Source organism: Ailuropoda melanoleuca, chromosome 14 (genome assembly GCF_002007445.2).
Source record: "Ailuropoda melanoleuca isolate Jingjing chromosome 14, ASM200744v2, whole genome shotgun sequence".
NCBI classification, from domain to species: domain Eukaryota; kingdom Metazoa; phylum Chordata; class Mammalia; order Carnivora; family Ursidae; genus Ailuropoda; species Ailuropoda melanoleuca.
The window spans coordinates 30,073,017-30,100,382 of record NC_048231.1 but is presented as its reverse complement, the minus strand read 5'-3'; the positions used below and the strand labels follow the sequence as shown (position 1 = coordinate 30,100,382).

General features: G+C 37.8%; 1 protein-coding gene and 1 pseudogene across 1 annotated transcript; one reads left to right on the top strand and one right to left on the bottom strand.

Moving 5' to 3' along the window:
- Positions 1-2,870: 2,870 nt before the first annotated feature.
- Positions 2,871-25,459, top strand: LOC117796052 (cation channel sperm-associated protein subunit beta-like; the record flags this gene model as incomplete). The annotated part of the gene is made up of 7 exons (XM_034642894.1): positions 2,871-2,880; positions 5,760-5,838; positions 7,836-7,924; positions 9,954-10,094; positions 14,284-14,344; positions 24,739-24,834; positions 25,437-25,459. Coding segments are annotated over exons 2-7 (489 nt in total), but the record flags the coding sequence as incomplete, so codon positions are not given.
- On the bottom strand, positions 22,710-23,463 carry LOC105241882 (annotated as a pseudogene).
- Positions 25,460-27,366: the final 1,907 nt, after the last annotated feature.

Below are 27,366 nucleotides of genomic sequence, written 5' to 3'. Positions count from 1 at the left end.
TTCTGTGAGGATGCTAGAGAATTAAGTCATTATTCTCAAACTGATAAGTGAAAGAATGAAGCATTTACTTTGCCTTTACTTAGGAATGGTACCTCTGAGTAACCAGATGGTAGTTGAAGGAAAATTCATCTTTATAGAAGTATTCCAGCAAATAAATGAAGGATAAACGATAAAATATCACCATCTTGCAGCAATGAGATACTTTTTTTGCCTATCAGATTATTATTTCATTCTCAGTGCTGCATTTTCAGGAAAGCCATTTGCCAACCTGTACCAGGAGTTTTCCGTATATTCATATCCTTTTTTTTTTTTTAAAGATTTTTTTTATTTATTCGACAGAGATAGAGACAGCCAGCGAGAGAGGGAACACANATATATTCATATCCTTTTTTTTTTTTAAAGATTTTTTTTATTTATTCGACAGAGATAGAGACAGCCAGCGAGAGAGGGAACACAAGCAGGGGGAGTGGGAGAGGAAGAAGCAGGCTCATAGCAGAAGAGCCTGATGTGGGGCTCGATCCCACAATGCCGGGATCACGCCCTGAGCCGAAGGCAGACGCTTAACCGCTGTGCCACCCAGGCGCCCCCCCGTATATTCATATCCTAAGAAAACATTTTAAATGTAGGGACAGATGTTTAAGACAGTTTATTACCACATTATTCATAACAGGAAAACAACCGAGTGTCTTATGTTTAAATGAATTGNGTATATTCATATCCTAAGAAAACATTTTAAATGTAGGGACAGATGTTTAAGACAGTTTATTACCACATTATTCATAACAGGAAAACAACCGAGTGTCTTATGTTTAAATGAATTGTGTGTGTTACTTTAGATATGTAATCATGAAAACTTCTGAGAGAACGCTTGAATTACGTGAGAAAATGGTCAGAATAATGACTGAAAAGCTATATACAGAAGGATCCTACATGAAATATATAAATGTGTAGGGCACAGACTAAGTATGTCAAAATGTAGGGGATCGACTAAATATGTCAAAATGTTAACAGTGATTCTATCTGACTGTTGGTTTATAGGTCATTAATTTCCCTATACCTGTTTGTATTTTTCCAGTTTTGCATAATGAGTACTTCTATGGTCAGAAAAAAATTATGAAGGAAAAAAAAAAAGTCAAAGTCATCCTTCAACTAGCCCCTTCCCTGGTTCCCAAACCTCCTAACCAGATACCCAGTGCCTGGCTTGTGTTTGGGGGAAGAACGTCTTTCATCGCACTGTTACAGGTAAATAATATGCCATGGGAGTTCTCCTGGTACCCATCTGCATCAAAGTTAATTCATCAGTAAGTCCGGCTGAAGCAGATCCTTATCTTCTCGGAAGGAAAGCGTTACTCATATGGGGGAGGAAGCATCACATGGGGACGAATGGGAAAGGGAAACAAAGGTGCTGCTGGGGGAAAAGAAGGCAAAGTCACCTGCCTCATAATTTTCTTGAGGGCCATTAGTGTATACCTGCAACACTGCTCAGACATTCCTATTTTGATGCAGTGTGGGGAAGCAGCTTACCACAGTGTTTAAATTACAGCTCACTTCCATACGAAAACTTCATCACCTTCTGTAATCAGAAACCAGCAACAAAAAGGAGCCCAGGTTTCTGATAACGGAGTTTCTCTTACAGAAGAAACATTTTGTTGAGTAATGCACATTATTTCAGATGGAGAAATAACTTTCTTCTTTAGGTCAAGGTCACCAGAAAAGGTAAAAGAAAAATGTTTCTTTTTTTTTTTTCCTTAAAGATTTATTCACTTATTAGAGAGAGAGCTGGGGTGGGGGGAGGCAGAGGGGGAGAGAGAGAATCTCAAGCAGACTCTGTGCTGAGCACAGAGCCCAGAGTGGGCCTCAACCCCAGGAACCCAAGATCATGACCTGAGCCAGAACAAAGAGTCGGACACTCAACCGACTGAGCCACCCAGGTGCCCCACGAAAATGTTCCTTATACAGGCTCTCCCATGAAAAGATGAAACCCACATACTAGCAGGTTCTATGTGGCCATGTGAAAGGATGTCTGCAGGAAAGCATGTTTGTAGGACAGGTTTTATCATCATTGTTAAAGAAATTTCCAACCTCCCTGACCATTCGTGGCTTGTCAGGTGCTTAGTAAGACAGACAGGTTCAGTCTGGGCTCAATAGCCAAAGGCAGCCTAAGTAGATAAAAGCAACCAGACAAAGGACGTTCACAGAACGATGAATCTGGAGAACAGATCGGCGTATCACTTGGTCTTGCTGCTTCCCATGCATCCACGGCTCATTCTCATCCTTGTGCTCTATTTACTTACCCTGTTCACCCTGTCAACAAGGTCTTCTCTATTTTTTTAAAGGCCCAATCTTCCTCGAAGACACAGTTATGAAGCTCTCTTAGACAGATTTTCTTCTCTTAAACCCCATTATGTGTAGTTGGCATTTCTTTTTAGCATTTATGTTTTTCCTCAGGCATATGTAGGTTTCTGAGCCTTCCTGGTGGATGTATTAAAGATGATGGTTTGGAGAAACTCCACCTCTTGGATTTTTAAAGAAAATGACCTTTGGTATTCTGAAGGAGGCAGTTAATTGGAAATTCCAACTGCCTGCCCTTTAGATTTTCTAAGCCCGCTTCTGTACTTGGTAGCAGCTGATTGGCTGTTACCAGAGTTAGTGGACTGCTAAACCAGTAAACTGAAAACTCAGACCTGGGTCTTCTTTCTCAGCCTGGATGGAAGAAAGCTTGGGAAAACACAAAAAAGAAAAGTGCAACTAGTCCGTCATTCTATTAGGAGGCAGTCACCGTAAGAAATATTAAAATAAGGGCCCTGCTTTGTTACATACAGATAATGTGATCACTATTCTATCACAGAGTGAGTAAAAATGAATCAGATGGTGGAAAAGGTAGGTTCCTTCTTTGCGGCAATTCTCAATATTTTTTCTTTTTTTGGTGCTAGAGAATAGAAATACCCGGATATGTGACTTAAATCTGGCCATTATATAAAATTCATAATAATTAAATGGGATTGGTAACTGGAGGTAATTTTACTGCTAACAGAGTGAGTAAGGAGTGGGATGAGGATGAAGAAGTTGCTTTAGCACGTCGTCGGGACACGGATTCAGAGCTCGTATTTATCAGTTGGTTACTATGTAAAGCAGCTGTTAAACATTTAAAGTGTATTACTCATTCAGTTCTCACAACAATGCCTTGAAGTAGCTGTTATCTCTATTTTCCTGAATGGAGAAGTTAAGTAACTTTCCAAAGATCAAACATCCCAATGGGAAGAGCCAATCCTAGGCCAAAGTCAGTGCTTCTTCTCTAACCAGGAGATGTTGTTGAAAGAAGGTAGTACAAAAGGGAGCAAACTCGTAATACTGAAGAAGGGGAAAAGGAGACTAATGCATGTATGGAAGGGAATTACGGTGGACACAGTTAGCAGTTTTGGTGAGAGGTCAAATCTGATCATGTCCTTCATCGCATTGTGTTTTTACATTTTCATTTTGTGGCATCCTTGTAAGCTGACTAAATCTTTTGAATCAGGAGATCTTAGTTCTAAGCCTGACTCTGTCACTAGCTAGTAATCAACTTTAGACATGGAACTTCGGGTCTCACATATTAACTACCAAAGTACTTTCCATGTCTAAATTTAAAAAGAATGAATATGGACTGGATTACTAGAACAAGAGAATGTGTAACTACGAGCAGAGCCACAGAGAGCCCAAAGGTCCTTCCTTAGCTGTCTCTCCCTTCAGTTATGCTCTCTCAGGTTTCCTGCCCTTAATGGAAGCACTTAAAAGCCTTTTAAAGTACGCTTTTAGTTCTTTGGTCAAAGATAGATACAACCAAATCCACTCAAATGAAATTAGAGATCTTTTCATATTTATTCAAGAGAAATGAATTGGAACAGCTCTGAGGATAACGTAATAATAGATCATTCCTCCTGGAGCCCTGGAGCATAATACATTTCAATCTGTTTCTTAGGGAGGAGAAAAACTGATGGGTTCTTATAATGGTGTGACGTCGTTTAATGTGAATATTTAGCGAACTAATACAAGATTTTCCTGGCAAAGGCACTATTTTCAAAGTTTGTGATGACTTCTCCATTTAACGTGAAATTCATTCTTGTACCAAAAATATAATTGAGCATAGCACCACACTCATACAGTTTTGCTATACTTTTGTTACCTTACCTTGTGAAAACAGTTTTCTCAGATGACCAAAATAGAGCACTTAAAAAAAAAAAAAAGATACCACAGTTCTTCCTTGACCATGTGATAAAGATGACCAATTTGAAAATCCAATGAATGTTTGAACTTTATATTGTTAGTTAAATGTATTGAATCCAGCAAACCAATTTTGAGGGAGGAAAAACATCAGTTACATGTAATTTACGCAGCAGTTGTTTGTTACTGTTTCTGTTACTGTTTCTTGGATGCTGGCAAAAAATACAAGACTCCTAGGTCAGAGACAAAGGACTTAATCACTCACAGCAAAAGCAGTAGCCAGAGTGTCAGCATTCTGCTCACTCCACTTCCCCATGCACCCCCGCCCCTGCCAGGTGCCACGGAGCAGATATCCATCACGGAAGCTGCACTATCTTACTAGGGATACAATAACAAACTGCAGGCTGGGTGGCTTAAACAGAAGTTTATGGATTCACACTTCTGGACACTTAAGGTCTGAGTTCAAGGTGCTAGCAGGGTTGGTTCCTTCTGAGGGCCCAGAAGGAAGGATCCATTCCAGGCCTCTCTCCTTTGTCGTCTTCTCCCTGTGTCTTCACATTGTCTCCCCTTTGCACATGTCTGTGCCCAAATTTCCTTTTCTTATAAGGACACCAGTCACATTGGATCAGGGCTCACCCTAATGATTTCATTTTAACTTAATCACTTTTGTAAAGACCCTATCTCCAAATATGACCACATTCTGAGTACTGGGGGTTAGGACTTCAACAGATGAATTTTTAAGGGGATACATTTCAGCCTGTCAAAGAGGCTTGTTTACACACGTAGTGGGGTGCATTATAGGAGATTTAGCATGGAAAGAAGCCTGCTTTTGTCCAAGGGGGACATTACCTCATCCCTCAAGCTTTCTTTCTTTCTTTTTTTTTTTTAAGATTTTATTTATTTATTTGAGAGAGAGTATGAAAAGTGGGAGGGACAGAGGAAGAGGGAGAAGCAGACTCTCCCTGCTAAGCAGACAGCCGGACATGGGGCTTGATCCCAGAACTCCAAGATCACGACCTAAGCCAAAGTCAGACATCTAAGTGACTGAGCCACCCAGGTGCCCCATCGTCCCTCAAGGTTTCTTGCCACAATAACAACTCTGAGAAAAGTCCTGGGTAAAAAAGTGTCCAGAGCTTTGCATGCTTGGCACACAGGAAGAACATGCAGGGTTGCTCAGGACCCATGTGGATTATCTCTCTCAAAATGAATGCAGTCAAAATATCAGATCAAGGTACAGCTCTACCATCCTCAAGAGTCTTTTTTGAGTCAGGCTTTGTTTCACACAGCTATAGAATTGACCACACCTCCCAACAGTTGTCTACATTGAAGAAAAACCAGGGCCACAGCCCTTTAGTTTGCAATAATGATGTTTATAAATATCTTTAATACCAGCTAGGAGGTGAACATAGAACTTGGTCAACTTACATTGTCACAAAAAGGGAAATAATTTTAACTTAAAGGAATAGATGATTTCTTTACTATAGAGTTGTTTATAGAAAAAGGAACTAAAAATATGTTCAGAGTGACTGAACAGAAATAATTCTTATTTCTTTCAATAGATGGAATTGCTGCTTTTATATATTATAATTTTACTTTTGAACCTATTTGATTTTTCATCAGGAGTAATATATAATAAAGGTAAGTTTCAGACACTCTTAGTCTCTATTTTCTTGTAGGAGTTCTGCTTTATTCCCTTCCTCACTAACAATTAAAATACTTTTTTTGGTACTTCTTTACTTTGTCTTCCAATTTTTCCCAGGTATTATTTTTTGTGCTTTTGTCCAGAAGTTTCTAATAATATCACTGTGAATCTATTGTTATTAAGTTATGTACATAGACACCTTTGTTACAGAGTTTCATCACTTATAAGTCATAGAATATTTAAAGTTTAAGGAGCATTTTATATTTGAAAAATTTTATTTAATTATTTAAATAGCTTTTTTTTGCTTTTTCATACATGGTTACATGTGGTATGAACTGTAAACTGAATTATAAGACTAACAGATTGAGGCTGAAGATAATTTTCTGAAAGTAATACATAGATTAAATTACCCAGTAGGACTTTAATGGTGGAAATTCTTTGTAAAAGGAATAAACAAGGCAATTCACCTCCACTTGTGCAGATTGCCTAGATTGTCTGGCATTTTGGACTGGATCTGCTAGAACATAGTAGATGCTTAATAAAAAAATTGTTGACTGACTAATGGAGAGATGGATTCAGGCTGTCTTCTATTCACAGGTGTGTTGCAGAAATGCTTGAGTTCTGGGATAAACCAGTACTGGCTCCCAGGTTCTACTGGAGAATATATAACACACACACGGGTGTAATCTAAGATTGGAGAGTCATAGGCCAATTTATGAGATTTCAGAGAAGGGAGCATTTACTTCCAGCTGAGGGGGTTGGTCAGGGAAAGCTTTGTACAAAAGAGGGCAATCAATCTATGTCCCCAAAATGAGTGTCTGTGTCAATGCATGCATGGGGGAGAGGATTTTACAAAGACAACATCAGGGTAAGTGATGGTAAAGTCATGGAGGTAGGTAATCATATAATGTGAGGGGAGCAGGAAATACTTCAGTTTGGCCAGAATGAAGGGATAGAAGTAAAATGTTTTGGAAAGATAGGAAACTGGTTCATGTCATAGAATTACTTGAATGCCAGGCTGGAATTTGGGCTTTAGCCTAAATTCATTGAGATGGAGATTGACAGAATGGGTAAAAACCCATGGTCCAACTCTGTGGTCTGCCGGAGATTCACTTCAGCTCAAGATAAAGAGAAGGAATCTTCCTCCCAACCCCCTCTCTCTACTTTTGGGAGAGGAATCTGTTTCCTATCAATAGCTCTCTATTAAAATACAAATTTCTCTCTTCAGTCTCCAACTCTTGCCTATTTTCTGTGCTCACCAAGGACTTTAAGAGTCAAGAACTATTTAATATTTACATTGCAGATTTTCCAGCTTTGTTTTATTGTTGATCTTTAGTTTTGTACCATTGTGGTCGGAAAATATACTTGATATGATTTCAGTCTTCTTAAATTTTACATTTGTTATGTCTCTTTTTATGTGATTTAGCCAGGGGATTCTTCTGTGTGCACTTGAGGAAAATGGGTATTCTCTTTTTCTTGATTGGAAAGTTTTATGTATATCTTTTAGAACCATGTAAAGTAAAAAAAAAAATGTTCTTATTGACTTTGCATCTGGATAATGAAATTTATTGAAAATTTTAAAAAATTTAAAAAATGAGTCAAGAACTTGTTTTTGGCCACTTCTGAATTTAAAATATACAATTATGATTCTTACTCTTTTAAAATTATTTTGTCAGTTTAATAAATATGGTTCTTTTTTTTTTTTTTTTTTTTTTTTTTTTTTTTTTTTTTTTNTTTTTTTTAGATTTTATTTATTTAGTTGACAGAGAGACAGCCAGCAAGAGAGGGAACACAAGCAGGGAGTGGGAGAGGAAGAAGCAGGCTCATAGCGGAGGAGCCTGACGTGGGGCTCGATCCCATAATGCCGGGATCACGCCTTGAGCCGAAGGCAGACGCTTAACGACTGCACCACCCAGGTGCCCCAATAAATATGATTCTTTTAATGGAAATTCTATCAGTGACCTAAAATACATGTATTTTTTGTATTATTTAGGTGATATGGAGAAACACTTTGCTTGTGATAGCCAAGGCTTCCCCCAAAAGAATAAAATAATCAAGTTATATCTTTCCTCAGATGACTTGGTAAGCTCCCATAATAGTATGCAACAACCCCTCACAGTCTTTTTAACTCCACGTGGAAAACCAGTAGCCCTGTATTCTTTTCAAATACTTTCTACTATGTTCAGACTTGGGGAGGTAAAATCCTATGTAAATAATAATCTTTTCTATTCCATTCCACTTGGGTCAGGTGAAATATTGATTGCATTTAGCCATTGAACAGCCTGGGTGGTTTTCCTTTTTTTTTTTCTTAAGATACATCCTCCTTCCCTTTTTAAAAGGTCTGTTATAATGGTCTTTATGTTTTATGGATCTGATTTGTCCTTTTGAAGTTTGACAGATGTAGCCTGTCAGAGAAATTTACTTCACATGACCCAGGGAAAGACTCTTTCCCTTTTATAACAAGCACCACATTGCAGTTGTCATTTGGGGTAAGGAATAATTTGATTTCTTCAGTTCATATAAAGGCATTCAAACTCACACACACACACACACACACACACACACCATTTTAAATTTAAAAAAATAGTGTACTATTAAGATAGCCATCTAACAAATGCTAACAAAAGAGTAAGTTAAGAAAAAAATGTACAGATTGTTTGAAAATCTCCGATAAGTATAATAAAAACAAGGACAAATACATTTTCCCCCAAAGTCTTCTTGACTTGGTTCCTAGTTCCTTCTTGATATGCCAAACATATATTTACTTTTTTATTCACAACTGTTGTGAAGTGCATGCCCTTTGAGTCAAAAATGCCTTTCCTCTTTGTGATTACATATTATGGAGAAAGAGAGGAAGAGAGACCTTCTGAGGTGGGGTCAAATCCTGGAGCTATGCACAGACATGCATGGTCTGTGTGTCCTGGGGCAGGTTACCTAACCCTTCTCATCCCTGGTTTTGTCCCCTTAAAAGGGAGTTAACTATAACCTACATTTTGGATAGTTGTGATATAGTAGTTCCTGAAGTGATATTAGTAGAAATAATGCCTAACATTTATAAAATGTTTATGTGTGTCAGGCATTTTCAAAGTGTTTTATGTTCATGATGACATTTAATGTTCTGTAAGATAAGTACTTAAGATTCGTGGAGGAGGACTGAGCCTACCCTCTTAGATTCATACCTGGGGCCTGTACAATAAATGGACAAAAGACAGATTGACAGGAGAAAAAAAATCAGCTTGATTTACACATGCAGTGCATATAGCCACAGGAAAACTCAGTGATGAGTAACTCAAAAGGCTGAGAATTGGAATTTGGGGCTTCTATGCCAACTTCACAAAGGGCAAAACATTGTAAATCAGTGAAAAGACAGAGGGAAAAGGTTTGAGTTTACTTTCCCTCCAATCTCCATTAGAATGTAAGTTCCTTGAGAACAGGGATTTTTGTCTGTTTTATACAGTTCTGCTTTCCCAGCCCCCATAACACTGCCCAATTCGTGGTAAGAGCTTGGACGATGTTTTTGAAATCAATCTGTTTCCCTGTTTTACAGGTAGGGAAACTGAAACTTGGGTAACTTGCCCAAAGTGATCTTAACTAGGAGAACCAAATGAGATGAAGCTGTTAGTATCCATCTGGCGTTGGTTTTCAGTAAAACCCACCATCTGTAATTGCTACATCCTCATATACCCTCTCAAAACCGGGAAATAGCCAATAAAACGCACTAAAATGAGTTTTGCCTTATACGTTTGCTCCTTTTAAAATTTAAACACAAAATAATGATTTTAATAAAACAGAGATTTCTACACGTGATGGCAGATGGCTTGGATTCTATATTTATTCAATGTAATAACTTTATGTCCATTTTTTGACAGCAAAGATTATTTTATCGATGAATTGAAACCTATTATGACACATCTAGCAGAATAGATGACTGAGTTCTAGAAGTGTACTTTTGCAAAAGAGATTTTTTCCCCTAGAGACAAGAATTACTGAAGATAGCATCTACTTTTCATAGATTTCCCCTCACTTTTAAATTAATATAAAATATGCTTGCCTTGCTCTCCATCAAATTGTCATTACTTTTTTTTTTTTTGTCCTCCCCTCTTTCCTAAAGAAAATCGAGTGTTTTTTCCAATCTGAAAGTGAGCTTTCTTCGAAGGAATTTCTGGGTGTGTTCACATCAGGAGGACTTGCTCCGAGCTTGGGAATTATAAATAGTACATATACTGGCATCTTCCACTTTAATTTAACTTTGGTAATAATATTTTATTTTATTCTTTAATATTATTAATTAGAAGCATACTCTCTCTTATAGGATGTGTTTTTTTTTTAAATAGCTAGTCCATAATATCACATCTATATATGTTTTAAGCCTAACAATACAATGTTATACTTTTTGCTTTAAATAGTTTTTAAGAAATTAGTATATGTGCTGTTAAAGCAAGTTCTAGTTCTTAAGAAATTAAAGAAAAAATACGTATGGTTGTTTACTCTTTACCTACATATTTGTGATTTCCATCACTCTTCATTCTTTTGGAGATAGGAGTTGCCATCTGATGTTCCATTTCTTCAGCCCAAAGAATTTTTAACATTTCTTATAGAGCAAGTCTGTGGGCAGTGAATTCTCTGGGAGTTTTATCCCCTCAAAAATGTCTTTCTTTTGCCCTCATATTTTGAGGTAAAAAAAAAGAAGTATATCTTTATTAAGATATAATTTGCATACCATACAGTTCACCTATTTAAAATGCACAATTAAATGGTGTTTAGCATATTCACAGAGTACGCCAATATCATATCTAATTGTAGAGCATTCTCATGGCTGCGAAAAGACAGCGCATCCCCGTTAACCGTCACTCCCCCACCCACCCTCTGCTCTCCAGGTGTAGACAACCACTAAACTACATCTATCTCTATGGATTTGCTCATTCTGAACGTCTCAGATAAATGAAATCCTACAACATGAAGCTCTTTGTGACCGGCTTCCCTTCAGTTAGCATAACGTCTCCATGTTTTGTCCACATGGTGGCATGTGTCAGGACTTCATTTTTTTTTTTAATTGTCAGATCACATTCCAGCGTATCAATACCATGTTTTGTTTATCCATTCATCAGTTGCTGGACATTTAGGTTGTTTCCACTTTTGGGGCTGCAATGAATCACGCTGCTATGAACACCTGTGTACAAATCTTTGTGTGGAAATATGTTTTTTTAAATTTCTGTTGGGGGGCGCCTGGGTGGCACAGCGGTTAAGCGTCAGCCTTCAGCTCAGGGCGTGATCCTGGCGTTATGGGATCGAGCCCCCCATCAGGCTCCTCCGCTGTGAGCCTGCTTCTTCCTCTCCCACTCCCCCTGCTTGTGTTCCCTCTCTCGCTGGCTGTCTCTCTCTCTGTCGAATAAATAAATAAAATCTAAAAAATAAATAAATAAATTTCTGTTGGGTGTCTACCTGAGAAATGGAATTGCTAGGTCCTAGGGTAACAGTCTGGTAACTGCCAGACTGTTTGCCAGAGTGGTTACACTCTTTTACTTCCCACCAACAGTGTTTTAGGGTTCAAATTTCTCTACATCCTCACCCACACTTTTTACTGTTGGTCTTTGTTGATACAGCCATCTCAGTGGATGTGAAGTGCTACCTCGTTTGGTTTTGATTTGCATTTCCCTGATGATTAGTGCTGTTCGGCATCTTTTCATATGTTTGTTGTCCATTTGAATATCTTCTACGTTGGGGGTTCTTAATTGGGTTGTCTTTTTATTCTTGTCTTTGTATTCTCAGTACAAGTCCCCTATCAGACACGTGATTGGCAAATATTTTCCCCCATTTTCTGGGCAGTGTTTTTACTTTTTAGGTAGTCTCCTTTGATGCACAAAAGTTATTTTGATGAAGCCTAATTATCCATTTTGTTGTTGTTGACCTTGTTCTTTGGTGTCATGTTGGAAACCATTGCCTAATCCAAGGTCACAGAGATTTACCCTTCTTTTTTCTCCAAAGAGGTTCATAGTTTTACCTTTTACATTTAGGTCTTTGATCTAATTTGGATTCATATTTGTGTGTGGTGTGAGGTTGGGGTCCACATTCATACTTTTGTATGTGGATATCCATCTGTTTTAACACCATTTGTTGAAAATACTATTATTTTTTCTCTACTGAACTGTTTCGGCACTTTGTTGAAGAATCAATTGACTGTAAAGGTGAGGGTTTATTTCTGGATTCTCAATTCTGTTGCATTGATCTATGCATCTATCCTTATGCCAGTACCATGTTGTCTTGATACTGTTACTTTATAGTAAGTTTTGAAATAGAAAGCATGAGTCCTCCAACTTTGTTATTCCTTTTCAAGGTTGTTTTTGCTAGTCGCTATGTGAATTCACTAGCTTCCATATGGATTTTAGGATAAGCTTGTCAATATTTACAAAGAAGCCTCCTGGAATTCTGATAGAGATTGTGTTGAATCTATAGATCAATTTGGGTGGTATTGCCATTTTAATAATATTATCTCCCCATCCATGAATCTAGGATGTTTTTCTATTTATTTAGATTTTCTTCAGTTTCTTTGGACAATGTTTTGTAAAATTCAGAGTATAAGTTTTACACTGTTTTTGTTAATTTTATTCCTAATATTTTAGTCTTTTTGATTCTTTTTTTTTAAGATTTTATTTCTTTATTTGACAAAGAGAGAGAGGGAGCGTGCCAGCAGGGGGAGTGGCAGGCAGAGGGAGAGGGAAAAGCAGGCCCCCCACTGAGCAGGTAGCCTGATGTGGAGCTCGATCCCAGGACCCTGGGTCTATGCCCTGAGATGAAGGCACTTAACCGACTGAGCCACCTAGGCTGTCCTCTTTTTTATTCTATTGTAGAGGGAATTGCTTTCTTAATCTCATTTTCAGATTATTCTTTGCAAATGTGTAGAAATACAATTAATTTTTATATATTCGTCTTATATCCCACAACCTTGAGAACTCATTTATGAATTCTAATAGGTTTTTAGTGGTCACTTTGATTTTTGAATAATAGTTTTGTCAGATACAGAATTTCTGGTTGACACCCATTTCCTTTGGACATTTTGAATATGTTATTGTGTGTTTTGAGTCTGTCACCTGACGCCATTGTTTCTGAATGAGAAGTCAACTAATAATTGTATTATTGTCCTCTATATGTAATGTGTCATTTTTCTCTGGATGCTTTTAAAATTTTCTCTTTGTATTTACCCTGATCGGGTTTTTCTGGGCTTCTTGGATTAGAAGTTTACCAAATTTATAAAATCTTCAGCCACTGTTTCTCTAAAAAATGTTCTGCCCCTTTCTCTATCTGTTTTGTTACTGGAACTCTAATTATGCACATTTTAGAATATGGAATATTGTCCTACAGATATCTAAGGCTCTGGTCATTTTTCCTTACTCATTTCCCCCCTTTTTTAGATAGGATAATTTCAACTGCTGTATCTCTAAATTCGCAATTTCTTCTACCATCTCCAATCTGCTCATCTAGTAAATATTTTATTTCAGTTATTATACTTTTTGCCTCATTATTTTCATCTGGTTTTATTGTCATATTTTTCATGTATGTGCTGGGATTCCCTATCCATTCTCTCACTAGGACATTTTCTTTAAGCCTACGTACATATTTGTAATAGCTGCTTTGAAGTCTTCATCTGCTCTCTGGACTCACTCTGGGTCAGTTGATCATCTAACTTTTTTTTTTTTTTATCAGTTACATGTTTCTGTTTCTTTTCATGTCTTATCATTTTGGTTGAAACCGGACATTTAAGATAATAAGCTGTAGCAACTCTGGATTCTCTTATGTCCTTATGAGAATTTGCTGGGGGGGGGAGTTGTTGGTTGTGGTGTGAAAGGCTCTTTCTTGCCTTGACACAACTGTAAACTGTCTTGTCTATGGTTTCAGCCGCTGTTATCTCTGTTCAGTTTTTTAAGCTTCCATGGTTGATTTTTTTTTTTTTAACATGGCCTTCATTGGTCTCCTCTGCATTTCTGTTGCCCCAGGATTTGGGGAAATTTATATTTAACTCTTAGCTCACCACTCTTGCAGTTCCCTTGCCCGTGGGATATTCTCCTTAAATTCCCCAATTCTCTGTCCACACCAAGCTCTCTTCTCTGACACATCAAGCCAATAATGCCTCAGTTTTGTGCTACCTGAGGCCAGTTGCTTGGTATGCCACTTTATAGCATTCTACATAATCAATTAACATTTTAGTTATTTACAGTCTTCTATTACGAGCAATGATGAAAAATATTCTTGAGCACATTTTATTTCACACATATGTGAGTATAATGTAAGATAAATTCCAAACAGTGAAATTGCTAGGTAAAGGGTATATATGCATTAGATGTTTTTATTTAATTTTCATTTCTTAAAATAGGGCGGGATATAACCAAATAAGTGTTACCATTGACATTACCAAACACTGTATTCTGTTGTCTTCTTTATTCAAGTTCAGTGATCGAATTTACTGGTTGATCAATATTCCCAGAGAAAACATTACAAAAAATACAGGTAAGAATGATCTGAATTAATTCTTTTACTCATGGGTCTGGGTTGCCAAATGTAGCAAATAAAAAACATTTATATTAAAAAGTTATTTGCTATTCCATATAAATGTTTCATGTTGCATTTGGGACATACTTACTAAAAACTATTACAGTTCATTTTAAATTCAAATTTAACTGGGGTTCCTATATTTAATCTGGCAATTCTGTTATCGATAGACTGATTTAACACACATAACATTTATACTGTTCTTTATTTAAGTAAACTCATTTTCTAGAAAGAACTCACAAATTGTAGTATGGAGAAATTAATATATCAATAGAACCTTAAAATAGTCTGTAATATGTAACACATTATTCACTATGGAATCTACTATTAAGTGTTGTGTGGTAGCATAGTTTTATATGCTATTATAAATACCCAGATGGAAAAAGGAGGAAAATAAAATCCCAGGAGTTATAAGTATTGAGCTAGTGGACTGAGCTAGTAGATCTTGAGGCATGAAATACATTTTCATAGTTCAAAAATGATGGAGGTCATATTATTTTAATATGATAGGTGCAAAAAGCAGAAACCAACTTGGCTTCACTGAGGAAAAAAGAAGAAATTTGTTTTTGTCACGGAGCCCAAAGATAAAAATGCAACCAGGTTATAGGAAGGAATTAGGACTAAGAAATGGACAACCATCAAACTTTCACTCTACTTCTCATTTTTTTATGTCTTCTGTAAATCTACATTTATTTTCCTCTCTCTGCAGATTAGCTTTCTAAAGCTGCCTCACTGCTAGTCAATATTTTAAATTATATATTTCCTGGGGGCCAACCCAATTCCAAATTCCCGGGAGAGCATCTTTAATTGGCCTCTTGTTGATCTAGCACCAACTTGTGTATCATCAAATGGCGATGAGGGACCAGGACAATGGGAATCCTACAGACCAAGCTCTCTGGTTACGGGAGTAATCTCTGGTTGTGGGATTGTGTGTCCTTCAGAGTAAATGTGAGGGCTGGCTAGAGTAAGGAAGAAATGATAGAGAAGTTTCCACATAAGGAAGTGTCAAAGACAAAAGTCTGCAAAAGAAGCCCCAGTGCTGGAACATCTGATATGAATTAGATCAGCATTTTTATCCTGTATTTGTCTCATTTTTTTCCCAAATTAATCTATTGGAAACTTGGTGATTTTTTTTTCAAGGAATTCATCCTGAAAATTTTACTCTTTTTTTTTTTTTAATCTAACTTAACTCTCATCAGTATTAGGATGGATTTTTCTAGCTCCTTGGCATAATATTGACATTAGTTTGAGAATTGCAAAAGTGAAGATCACTTGTTATTTTTGCTCCTTCTATTGACAAACATTAATTTCAGAAACACAGTGATTCTAGGGTCACCCAGATAAGAACAAAGGTGATCTGAGAACTTAAGTATTTTATGGAAAGACATCATATGAGCTCTGCCTCTCTTGATACAACTCCCTGGACTGAGTAAAAAGAAATATATTTGAGCTCATAATGTACTAGGAGAGCCTGGCCTAATTAGTGTATGCTAACAATCAGGAAAAAATACATTCGGAGGAACAAAACCATACTTGCTCGTTCATTTTTTTTCCCTTCCTTAATCATATCTTATCTATTGCCCTGCTATGCATTGGAGTATTAGGTAAGCATGACATCCTGGGAAGGGTAGTCAATGACACCTCAACCACAAAGGCAGCAAACTGGTCAGCACTGTAGTAGAAGAACTAGCAGGTTCATCACCACTCTAAAGACTTTACCGATACTAACTCATCTGTCCCTCACTATGTGCTAGGTACCATTATCATGTCCATTTTCTTTTCTTTCTTTTTTTTTTTTTAAGATTTATTTATTTATTTGAGAGAGGGCAAGGAGGGGCAGAGGGAGAGGGAGAGAGTCCCAAGCAGACTCTGTGTTGAGCTCAGAGCCCGATGCGGGGCTCAATCCCACGACCCTGAGATCATAACCTGAGCTGAAATCAAGTCAGTCACTTAACCAGCTTCGCCACCTGGGTGCCTCTACCATGTCCGTTTTCAAATGAGACCCATGGAGCCGTAAGGAGATGCAGTGATAGTTAGAAAGTGCTGAAGGCAGTTTGAAGTTTGAACAGCAATGTAAGTGTTGAAAGTAATGCTTCGTAATTTGTCCCTTTTTTTCACTTGTAAATAAGGTAAAATTTGCATTCCGTAAACTGTACCCTTTTTGAAAAGCATCTAGTTCTGTAAGTTTGCACGAATGTGTACAGTCGTGTAATCACTACAATCAAGATACAGAACTGCTCCGACACCCAACAACCTTACCCCACCTATAGTCGACCTCTCCCCATTCCCCAAGCCCCTGCCACCACGGATCTCTTTTCTGTTCCTGTTGTTTTGCCTCTTCCAGAGTCATACACATGGAATCATGGAAAATGTAGCCTTTTGAATCTGGCTTCTTTCACTTAGCATAATTCATCTGAGATTCATCTATGTTATAATTTCTTCCATTTTCTTACTGGATAGTGTTCCTTTGTATAGGTGTATCAGTGTTAATTTTACTGAAGGGCATTTGGATTTTTCCAGTTTTCAGTTATTTTGAGTAAATCTGCTACAAACATACAGGTTCTCTTGTGATCATAAACTTTTGTTGTGTTTGGCTAATACATAGTAGGATCGCTGTATTATATGGTAAGTGTAATTTTAACTTTATAAGAAATTGTCAAACTATTTTCCAAAGTAGCTGTGTCATTCTTCATTTTTACCAACAGTTTATCGGAATCCATGCCAGCACTTAGTATGTATAAGTGTGTGTGTGTGCGCGTGTGTGAGTGTGCATAATTTTAGCCATGCTAATAAGTGTATAATGGCATTTAATAATTTTAATTTGCAATTCCCTAGTAACTAATGACATTAAACATTTTTTGTGCTTATTTGCCATTTGAATTACCTATGCAAATCTCTTGCAAGTTTGTTATATATTTTGGATACAAGTCCCTTATCAGATATATGATCTACAAATATTTTTTTCCTAGGCTGTGGCTTGTATTTTTCATATCTTAAGAGTATCTCTTGAATATCAGAGTTTTTAATTTTGGTCAAGTCTAATTTATCAGTTTTTTTATTTTATGGATTACACTTTTGGCATCATAGCTGACTCAAGTTCACAAAGATGTTTTCCTATATTTACTTCAAGAAGATTATGGTTCCAGGTTTTATACTTAACTCTATGACTCAATTTGAGCTAATTTGTTATATGGGCTGAGGTTTATTTGGGGGGAATATAGATACCCAATTATTCCAGCACCATTGTTGTAAAAACTATTTTGTCTCCATTGTATTACTATTTCTGTGTTCTCTGTCTTTTCACGAACACCACATTGTCTTGATTACTTCAGCTTTATAAATAATAAGCTTATAGTAAGTAATGTTAATCCTTCAACTTTGATATTTTTCAGAATTGTTTTGGCTAGTATAGTTCTTTTGCCTTTCTCTATAAATTTTAGAATAAACTTGTTAATTCTATAAAAAAAATCCTGTGGTTTTTAAATTTGGATTGCATTAAATCTATAGTTTAGAGAGAATTGACGTCTTACCACTGAGTCTTCCAATCCATGAACACTGTGTACCTCTCTATTTATTTATATCTTCTTTGAACTATTTCATCAGGGCTTTGTGGTTTTCAGCATAGAGATCTTACACATTAAAAAAAATTTATACCTAAGTATTTCATGTTTTTGGTGTATTATAAGTGGTTATTTTTAATATTTGAATTTCCAAACTGTTCATTGTTCGTATGTAGAAATATGATTGATTTTTGTAGATTGTGTGTCTTGCAACCTTGTTAAATTCACTTATTGGTTCTAGTAGCTTTTTGTATATTCTTTGGGTTTTCTGCATAGAAAAATCATTCATCCAGAAATAGAGATAATTTCATTTCTTCCTTTCCAGTATATATTCATTTATTTCTTTATCTTGCCTTATTTGTAGTGGTAGGACCTTCAGTACCATGTTGAATAGGAATGGTAAGAGGATATCTTGGCCTTATTTCCAAATCTTTCATCATTATGTATAATGTTACTGTAGGTATTTTGTAGATGCCCTTTATCATGTTAAGGAAGTTCCCTTCTATTCCTAGTTTGCTGAGTTTTTATCATGAATTGGTGCTGAAATTTGTTAAATGCTCTTTCTGCATCTGTTAAGAAAATAAGGATTTTTCTCTTCAGTCTGTTGATATGGTGGATTTCATCAATTCATGTTTGAATTTTGAGCTAGCCTTGCAATCTTGGTTATGATGTATTATCCTTTTTATATATTGTTGGACTCATTTGGCTAGTAGGTTCTTGTGGTTATCAGTCTGGAGTTTTATTTTCTCCTAAGGTCTTTCTCTCCTTTTGGTATCTGATAATGCTAGCGCTATAAAATGATTTGCTGCTGCTGAATGCCAGGGTGGTGCTCAACTTTAAGCTGAAAAAGGACATGCAGGGCTTTGGGGAGGAGTCGAGGTAGCCCAGCACAAGTGATAACATCCAGGAGTTCTTATGGAACCTCAGATGTGTTAGAATCTTCATCACCCTGGGAAACGTCTTCATGATGTCCTGAAGGATCAAGTTGTTTGGCTCTTGAGCCCCAGATATGGAACTGGGAACACACCTGCCCAGATGCCGAGTCTCCATCCCTCCATTCCTGAGGACTTCAATAATGTTTTTGACTGGGAAACCACTGATCTGCAGCTCACGGGAGGGAGAGGGCGGAGAATGTTTGGCAAGATGCATAAGGTTTCCCAGCCACGCTGCTTTTCTTTTCACAGGTATTTTCATGTTGGTCTCTGAATTGAAATGCTGTCTACTTAAGGAGTTTCAGGCAGGCTTAAATAAGGGGCTGTGATAACATTGCATTCTCCATAGATAAAAGAATATGTTTAAATCATTTATATTGTATTGGAAGTCAAGCTTTCGCTAGAAACCTGTTTCTGGATATTTCTTGGTTTATTTTTAATAGCCAGCTTTTGGGTTCTAACTATACAGATTTTTTAAAAAGATTTTACGTATTTATTTTAGAGGGAGGGAGAGAGAAAGAGAGCGAGCGAGCTCTGCGTGCGCTAGCATGGGGGGGGGAGAGCAGAGGGAGAAAGAGTCCCAAGCAGACTGCACTGAAAACAGAGCCCATCCCCTGGCAATCCCATGACCCTGAGATCAGGACCTGAGCCAAAACCGAGAGTCCCTCACTCGACCGACTCTGCCACCCAGGTGCCCCACATTATACAGATTTTCAAAAATCATTTTCATGCAGGAATCTGGGCAGAAATGTTGGCTTTTTAGTTTTGGTTCATGCTCTTTATTGGACAGTGTTTATGAATAATGAACAAGCTCATTGTTGCCGGGTCTGACAGCACTGCTGGGACCAGCAAGGGGCCTTGTGTCCAAATCTCCCCGCCCCACCATCCAGATGGGCCCTGCTTGACAACTTGGTGTAGCCGGGGTCATCCCCAGGACTTTGAGGGTGAAGATTCCCGTGGAAGAGAGACGCAGAACAGCAGGGGCAGATGAGAATGCTATGAGAAATTTCGCCTTGTCTTGAGGCCTTCTGTTAGATAAAAGTAACTTCGGGAGCTATTAATTGTATAATTGCTAGAATGATGATATTGTGACTTAACTTCTGAAAGCTGGTGTTTGTGGGTCTGCTTTTCAAGAGGGTGATTTCAAGGTTGAAAAACAATGGCCTCATTCTAGGAAATATGGCACTTTGCACAGAAGTTGCTTTGAAACGGAGTCCTCGTGTAGTTGCCAAAATGAGATACAGGTGACCACTGCTTGGAAGCTGCCCCCCCAGCACCCCCCCCACCCCACAGAGCTGCAGGCATTTGTTTGTTGTGGTTTTTGAGATCCTGACTTGCAGGTAAACCTGGTGGGAAGGAAAAGTAAGTACACAGGCTTTTAGAACTAAGTAACCCTGAACATAGCTGATTTCTCAAATGAGAAATAGACAAGTACATAAATAGATAAGTATGAGGAAGAGTCCCTCCTATGTTATGGAAAAGGTTTTATAGTATCATCTTTTCATTGAATGTTTGGTGGGATTCTTCAGGCCAGTGAAAACATCTAGGCCTGGAGTTTTCTTTGTGAAAAAGCTTTTAACCACAAATTCCGTTTCCTTAACAGATATGGGCATACTCAGGTTTTCTATTTTTTGTTAAGTGTGTTTTGGCCGTTTGCGTCTTTCAAGGAACTTTTCCATTTCATCTACAGTCTTGAATTTATGACACAAGAGCTGTTTGTGCTATTCTCTTATTTTCCTTAGAACAGGGAGTCTGCAGTGATGTTCCCTATTTCACCTCTAAAATGACTTATTTGTACATTTTTTTCTTCGAGTCGTCTGACAAGTTCATTAGCTTTATAGACCCTTTCAAAGAAGTATTTTTTGATCTCATTGATTGTGAATATTGTTTTCTGTCCTTTATTTCATTGGCCTTTACTCTTATTAGTCTACTTACTTTTGGTTAAATTTACTGCTTTTTTCCTAGTTTCTTAAATTGGGAGCCTTTAGATTAGGGGTCAGCAAACTACACGTTTGGCCGGCAGCCTGTGTTTGTAAACGAAGTTTGGAACACATCCATGTTCATTAATTTCCGTGTTTGCTGTGGCTGCTTTTGCACTATGATGGCAGAGTTAAAGTGTTGTGACAGAGACCATACGGCCCATAAAGCCCAAAGTATTTACTACTGGACTCTGCAGAGGGTTGTTACTATCTTTACCCTGCTTCAGATAAGGGATTCATTTCTTTTATTCACTATAAATATTTTATTGCTATATATTTCTCTCTAGCACTGCTTAATCTGCATCTCCTAAATTTTGCTTTGGTTGTGTTTTCATTTTCTTTCAGTTCAAAACATATTCTAATTCACCACGCTTTCTCTTTGACCTGTGGTTATTTAGAAGTATGTTGTAGGTATTGCGTGGTGCACTGGGTGTTATACACAAGTAATGAATCATGGAACTTTACATCAGAAACTAGGGATGTACTGTGTGGTGACTAACATATTAAAATATATATTATTTTTAAAAAGTATGTTGTAAGATGTCCAAATATTTGGGGATTTTCCAGATATCTTTGTTATCGATTTTTTTTTCTAGATTAATTCTGTGTTCTGAGAACATATTTCATATGATGATTTGTTAAGATGTTTCCTATGAGCTATTTGGCACATCTTCCGTGAGCACCTGAGGGAAACGTTTATTCCGCTCTCCTCAGCCGGAGCGTTCTGTAGATGCTGGTTCGCTCAGCTGGTTGATAGTGTTCAGCTTTTCTTCATTCTTAGTGCTTTTTGTCAATTATGACAGGAGTGTTAAAATATCTCACTATAGTTGTGGATTTTTAAATTTCTCTTTTCCGTTTTATCGGCCTTTGATTCATGTATTTTGAACCTCTTGTTAAGCATGTACATGTTTACAGATGTCACACCTTTTTTAGTGAATCGATCCCTTTGTCAGATGCATTGCCCCTCTTTCTTCCTGATATTACCTCCATCTGAAATCTTCTTTGTCAGAGATTGATATAGCCCCTACCGCTGTCTGTGAATTAGTGTTTGCGTAACGTATCTTTTTTCACACTCTTGGCTTGTTTTCCCAAGACAACCTTTAGAGCACATTAGTCAACAGAGTGGAAGCATGCAAATGAATTTTGAAATAAAACCGAGGCTTCGGTAAGTAAGATCTGACACAAAAGTACTGATGCCTCCCACTGAGAATATAATCAGATGGAGGGAGTCCGAGATTTAAATCCAAGAGTGGAGGAGGGATGCCTGTGAGGAGGGAAGGACCCTGGGACCGAATTACCAAGGCAGACTCAGCTGATGTCTTTAACCTCCAGATGCCTCCGGCGCTTACTGGCGGTTTGAGACAAGCATGGCCAGGGGTCACAAAGAGCAACGGGAGGTGTCTGCTGTGTCAGGAATGCGGAAGAAGTTCAAAATGCTGTAAAGATTGTGGACACTCAACTCTAACAACGAGGTGGGAGGTATGAGGTCACAGGATCTGTAGGCAGGCTCCTGTGCTCTTCTGTGTCGGGCACCAAGCACACTGCAGCAAGATTCGGTGAAAAATTACTCAGGTTACTAGTTTCATGGAGGAGCCGGAGCTGTAGGGACTCCATGGAAAACAACCGGCTGGTCTCAGCCAAAACAAACATTCAAGCACTGAAGAGCTGTGGTGCTATTTTTCCAAGTGGGATACCATCACCTTGATTGCTTATCTAATGGGCAAGTCTTCTTTATNCGGAGCTGTAGGGACTCCATGGAAAACAACCGGTTGGTCTCAGCCAAAACAAACATTCAAGCACTGGAATAGCTGTGGTGCTATTTTTCCAAGTGGGATACCATCACCTTGATTGCTTATCTAATGGGCAAGTCTTCTTTATCCAAAGTACCCAGGGTCTTAACAGCCAGATATCCCTGTTCCCTAGAACTCTTCATGCAGTTCTGTTGTTCTCACGGAGTTCTTGCACGGCGTCTGAAGCACATGTGAGGGTACACCCCCTACCTGACGAGGTTTGTTTGGGGCTTTGCCATTGAACTCTTCCACTTCCAGCTTTTGAACTCTTCCAATGACCAGCTAGCCCTGTTTTGCACAATTTTTGGCTGCCTCATATACATCCTTCATTCTATTAGCCACATTGCAGGTGGGATTAATATTTCTTTATGTTTAGGATGAGCAAGATTAGTATTACCACCAAACAGAAGTGTGTGCTGGTTAATACACATGTGGAAAGAGATGCAGTAGATATAAAACCGATCCAGAAAATAATTGGATGTTACTGTTAATAAAGATTTGAATCCATGCTTTTCCTTGTATTCAGTCACTCCATATACCATCATAGGAACCACACCATTTCTGACTTCAATCAGAACTTGCAGAGAGTTATCCAAGACCTGTGGATCCTCAGGGCTCTTCATATTTTAAAAGTCAAAGATAGGTATGCACATACCATCTTTGAACCCGTCCCACTGAAGGCCAATTCAGTCATATATCAGAAGATTGACTTCTCTTCTTGGGTTAGCCAGTCACATGGGAAGCTCCTTTATAGAAACCTATATGATGTTTTCTCACACCATTATCTTTCCTGAAGTCCAGCAATTGCTTGATGGAAAATAGTGACAACAAGGAGCACAAATATCACTTGATCTACTCAGGTACCAGCTGCTTCAGAGCCACTGGGAGGAGGCATAGTCTCCCTGGAGTGGTGCACAGACCCAACTAGATGCCCGGGTATACATGAATGCCTGTGCAGCCAAGGCATTTGGGTCAGGCATGTTTTTCATGAGTGTGCCCTGATTTTAGCCTCAGCCTTGGCCCATGTCATAAGAGCTCTCAAGCTGAGTTCACCACCCATGACTTCCCCAGGCCCCACCCATTCTTTTACTTTTAACTCACCAATGCCTTTATAAATATTTAAGGTGGGTTTCTTGTAGATAGCATATAAAGTTCAGTCTTGATTTTTACATCTACTCTGGAATCTATCTTTTAATTGGTATTTTTAGACCATGTACATTTAATGTAATTGTTGATTTGGCTGCATTGAAACCTGTCATCAGGCTATTTTCTGTTTGTTCCATCTCTTCTCTACTTTTCTTTTTCTGTCATTTATATCATGTTTTATTCCATTTTATCTCCACTATTGGCTTATTAATTATACCTTTAATTTTTTTTAGTGTTGCCTTACAAGTTACACTGTATGTTTTAATTAATCATGGTCTACTTTAAAATAGTAGTATACACATGAGGTGTCATCATTTGCTTTTTTTTTTTTTTTTTAAAGATTTTATTTATTTACTTGACAGAGATAGAGACAGCTAGTGAGAGACGGAACACAAGTAGGGGGAGTGGGAGAGGAAGAAGCAGGCTCATAGCAGAGGAGCCTGATGTGGGGCTCGATCCCATAACGCCGGGATCACGCCCTGAGCCGAAGGCAGACGCTCAACCGCTGTGCCACCCAGGCGCCCCGTCATCATTTGCTTTTTAAGCCAGAACAGCTCTTGGAGAAAAATTATGATCTAAAATATTATCCAGGGGCACCTGGGTGGCTCAGTCAGTTAAGGATGCAACTCTTGGTCTCAGCTCAGGTCTTGATCTCGGGGTCATGAGTTCAAGCCCCACATTGGGTGTGGAGTCTACTTTTAAAAAAATTAATTAAATTAAATTAAATATTATCTGGATTTATGCTGTGGGAAGACCACTTCATAATTCTTTTATTTATTTTACCATCAAAATGTCTGTAGGAAAAACCATGGGAAACCTTATATATAAATGCAGTCAAAATGACTGGGAAATGAACATTAATGTTGTTGGTCATGTTTATATAGCCTTAAATATCATCAACTCAGCATACAAAAAAAATGGCTGATTATTTGCCTTTTGTTTCAGATATTGCAGCTGTAGAAGAATGGTTAGTAAGGATCACTTTACAACATGGATTAAATATTTATACTACTCAAGGAACACTATTGGATAATGTTCGAGGTAACTGCCAACAGATAAAAGTAAAATGGAACTCATAATATTCTTTCAATAAACACTGTAACCTACTATATGCCAGACTCTGTGCTAAGTCCTAAAGAGAGAGCGAAAGAGAGAGAGAGAGAGATGAACTTACCCTCAAAGAATGACAAAGAATTAAATACAGATGGTTAATTGTTAATAGAGGCCTGTAAAGAGTGCTGCAGAAATATGGAAATATATCTTTTTCTATAGCCATGTTGGGGTCATAATAAACAATGGCTCTATAAAGTTAGTTTTTGCATCTTCTAAAAACACGTTATAAAAGATAATGTTCATTGCATTACAGTCTTTATGGCGACTATCAGTAAAAAATTCTTGCTCACTCTTTGTTAGAGCATTTACATTTTTTCTATGAAAAACTGGTTGTTTTAAGGTTATGAACACTGAGTGATATGATTGTCTAGACTTCTCTCTTCCAATTGTCTGATTTATAGTACAATTTTCAGATCATCTGTAGCAATATAATATAAAAATTTTTTAAAGTCCTCATTCCTGGACCTTGTACTTATCTGTCCTCACCTTCCTTTATTTTTTTTTTAAGATTTTATTTATTTATTTGACAGAGATAGAGACAGCCAGCGAGAGAGGGAACACAAGCAGGGGAAGCGGGAGAGGAAGAAGCAGGCTCATAGTGGAAGAGCCTGATGTGGGGATCGATCCCATAACGCCAGGATCACGCCCTGAGCCAAAGGCAGACGCCCAACCGCTGTGCCACCCAGGCGCCCCCTCACCTTCCTTTAAAAAAAAAAAAAAGTTTTAACTTAAATTCGTTAACATACAGTGTAATATAAGTTTCAGGTCCTTTTTACTTTTACTCATTTGCTCCCACTTTGATTTGGTGCTATGTAGAATGCAGAGTAAAAATAAAGAAATATTACAGTTTATGGAAAGAATTTCCTGGGTAGCTTTAACCACCCAACCATGTGCCAATTAAAATCAGACCTCTGCAAGTGGAGCTAGGCATCTGTAATTAAAAAGGAATAAATATCCCCACAGGTGATTCCGATGTGCAGAGGATTAAGAACAGCTCTAGAGAAAAGGTTGCATATTTGCCAAGAGACACCTGAAAATCTATTTAATGCAGTATTATTTGTAATAGGAGAAATGAGAAACAACACAAAATGTCCATCAGTAGGGGAAAAGACAAATACCTGTAGTGTATTCTGTGAAAACGAAGGAAATGGACCCACATATATTATCAAGAACAGGAATCAAAGCGTTGAAAGAAAAATCAAGGTTCAGAATAGAATAGGAGAACATTTACTTAAAATTCAGAAAATACATAAAGCAATGCTATATATATTGTTCATGGGTACTTACATATTGTAGTAAAAATATAAAAATGTGGATTAGAAGTAGATGCAGCAATTTCATGATAATGGTTGCATTTGGAGAGGATTTGGGAATGGGGCCATGAAGGGGGCAGAGATATCTTCAATCATATCTCTATTGTTTTATTTCTTTAACCAAAATTAAAATATCTGAGACAAAAATGACAAAATGTTGTGCTTTCTTATTTTGTCATTGTGTCCAAATTTTTAAAAAATAGTGAGTCATGTATTTGATTGCAAGCTTTTCAAGACTGATATTTTGAAGTCCTGTGCTAGCTACGTTTAAGTACTAAAATAACAATATATAATTATTTCCATTTTTTAAAAAAATTTGAAATATGAGTCATTTACATATTGAAATGGACCCAGAATGTTATATACCGCATTAAAATTTTAGTGTACACTTATTTAGAATGAATGAAAGTACTGTGGTAGCAAAGAGCTTAGCAAGTTAGTTGCTGTTAAAGGTTCCAGATGCAGACATGAGATTTGTCTGTTTGAGCAACTGAAAGGAGGCCAGTGATGTGAAAGCACAGTAAATGACAGACAGACTGGCTTAGAGTAAGTTTGGAGAAGCCGCCAAGGAGCGTGGTAAGAAGTGCGGGTTTTATTTTAATTAAAACGAAAAGCCGTTCGAGTGTTTTAAGCAGGAGAGTGACAAATTCGGATTTATGCTTTCTAAATGGATCATTTTGGCTGTTGTGCAGAGAATGGATTGTTGGAGAAGGATGGCAAGAATGGGGAAAAAAAAAAAAAGTTTGATTAGCAGTTGTTGCCCTGGTCCACTTGGAAGGTGGTCCAGAGGATGTGGGCTGGGGGATTAGTGGTGGAGATGGAGAAGGACTAAGAGTCTTTAGCATATGTTTTGGAAGTAGAGCTGGTAGGGCTTCCTGGCCGACCGGGGGTGAAGGAGACAGAGACATCAGGATGAATCCTAGATTTCTTATTGAGCAATCAAGTGGGCGATGGTCTCATTTCCTGAAGTGCTGAAGACACTGGGGAGAAAGCCTGAGAAGTGGCAATTAAGGGTTAAAGTTAGGGTTATAGTAGGAGCTCTTTATGCATTACTAACTCAAAGGAGATGTTTAAAAATATGGCCCTACTTCCTAATCTCCAATCCACACCCTAGACCACTCCACTACAACTGTTCCTAATCACAGGC